General features: G+C 46.6%; 1 protein-coding gene across 1 annotated transcript; it reads right to left on the bottom strand.

Annotated features, from left to right (window-relative positions):
- Nucleotides 1-742: 742 nt before the first annotated feature.
- LOC115774203 (C-reactive protein-like) lies at nucleotides 743-1,872 on the bottom strand. The gene is made up of 2 exons (XM_030721361.1): nucleotides 1,809-1,872; nucleotides 743-1,383 (listed from the first exon to the last, which is right to left on the bottom strand). Exons 1-2 carry the CDS (start codon nucleotides 1,870-1,872, stop codon nucleotides 743-745), a joined length of 705 nt encoding a protein of 234 aa, XP_030577221.1.
- Between the last annotated feature and the right edge of the window lie 275 nt (nucleotides 1,873-2,147).

The raw sequence follows: 2,147 nt of genomic DNA, 5'->3' as shown, positions 1-2,147 counted from the left end.
CAGCTGGCTGTGCAGGCTCAAGAGGACTGGATAGAAGAGAGGTCAACATCCATCCATGAGCAAACCGGATGGGATAGCATCAAAGACAATGCTACATTCTCTTGGAGTGACAGGAACCTCGTACTGAGTAAGAAATTCTTCAGAGCTATAAAGAAGGTCTTTGTTATTAAATAGCTGATTAACTTCAATAATGCTATAGTTAGACCACGTCTGAAAAAACGTCTGTTTTTGTATATGTTCTTCCAGATGTAACATCTTTGTGTAGAAAAATTATGCTTATAAATAAGGGACCAGTTAGTGGGTATTTCTGAATAGTATAATCACAGAGGAGAACAAACTGTAGAACCTGTTGGTGCTGTTGGAGCCTTTTGGAGCATGTTTAATGCAATTATCTGACCAATAATATGGCTGCTGTGACTTCATTGGACTAACAGACTGTTCAAGAAGGCGGAGATCCAGTTTTAGGATTTGATTGGATGTTCCTGATGGGCAGGTATCTGTGTGTGATGCTTCTGGTGACTGATAACCACACTAGCTAGGATTAGCTGATAGCTTAGCGCACTCACTTCTGGCTCCAACAAACCAACATGGCGGCAGCCTAATGCCATTGCTGAGGCTTTGAAATGTGTGAAATGTGTAAACCTTCTGAAGATGATAAATGAAGAGATGGAGCAGAAGGAGATGTCTGAACTTTAATTGGTCTGAAAAGTGCACAGCAGATGTTAACACAGAATCATCCACGTTACTGACAGACTGGTTCCTCAAAGTCTGCGTCCTGGATGAAGATGTTCCCCGACACCTCAAAGCTCAGGTTGTTCCAGCTGAGTAGGTTCCCCGGAGAGAAGGAGTCCTGATTCATGTAGGATCTGAGGTCACATGCAGACACCACATGGTCCCACATGTGCAGGGCAGTGATGTCTCCTTCAAATGAGTCGTTCTTGTCGAAACCACTTCCATGCGCACCCTGCTCCTGACCGATGATGATGCTCAGATCACCGTGGACTGGATAATTCCGTCCCACCAGCTTCTGTGAAGTACGAAGTCCATTCAACCACAGCTGAGTCAGCCCGGTCTGAGAGTCCCAGGTCCAGCAGACCGAGTTCCAGTCCATCCTGTTGGTGGGTAGCTTTATGAAGGTGTAGGTGTCATCGCCTGCGTGGACCTTGTAGGATCCCTCGGCGTCTTTGTTCAGCATCAGAACGTTTGAGTGGTCGCGGGTGGCCAAAGAAAAGAGTCCCTGCATCCGGTTCCGCTGGGAGAAGAAGCGAAGGCAGACGGTCATGACGGAGACGGAGACGGAGCGGGTATTAGCACGAAGAACAACGTGGGGCTGGTTTACACCTCTGGGGTCGCTGGGAAACGTGAACTGTTTTCCTGACAGGTCTGCAGGAAAAAAAAAAACCTGAAGAATAGAAGATCATGGCCTGAACTCACAAAGATCCTGAGGACCAACAGCTGCTCCACGATGAAAACTCTGAGAAATGTTGGCCTGCCAAGGATCCGAGTTATTCAGCCCTTTAAAGAGCACCTGAGGAGCTGCCAGGAGTTTCTCAGGGAGAGGAGAACATGGCACAAAGACCAGAACATGTGCACTTTACATGATACCATCATTCATCTTTTACCACTGAAATAAGACACAGAACACAAACCTCCAACAAAACAGCTTCAATAAATGAAAATGGTTCAGTGGAATAAACAGAATGAAACAGCTCCACGACGTGACAATGACACCAAGCACCGAATGACAGAGAAAGGAGAGTGAAACAAGCAGCTGATGAATGAATGTAAACTGTGGAGCAGCCTCTCACCTCGAACTTCACAGCCTCCGATGGTCCAGAGGAGGACGAAGAGCAGCATCGATCTCGACTCCATGAGGATGAGGATGAGGATGAAGCACTCCTACCAAGTCACTCAGGACAGGTGGTGGTTTCACAGCTTCAGTGTTAGCAGTGCTCAGAAGAGCGTTCCCTGGAGGCCTGGAGGTTTAGAGAGGACGCAGTTATTGAGGTGTTATTTCTACCTTTTTTAGTTAAAGCATGCAGATCTGTTTCTGTATTTACAGACTAACAGCTGATGAGTCTGTGCATCATCATAACTAATAACTAGAAGCACTCAGAGAGCGCAAACCAAGGCCATAGGGTCACTGA

Source organism: Archocentrus centrarchus, chromosome 24 (assembly GCF_007364275.1).
Source record: "Archocentrus centrarchus isolate MPI-CPG fArcCen1 chromosome 24, fArcCen1, whole genome shotgun sequence".
NCBI classification, from domain to species: Eukaryota; Metazoa; Chordata; class Actinopteri; order Cichliformes; family Cichlidae; genus Archocentrus; species Archocentrus centrarchus.
This window is presented reverse-complemented; position numbering and strand designations above follow the sequence as displayed.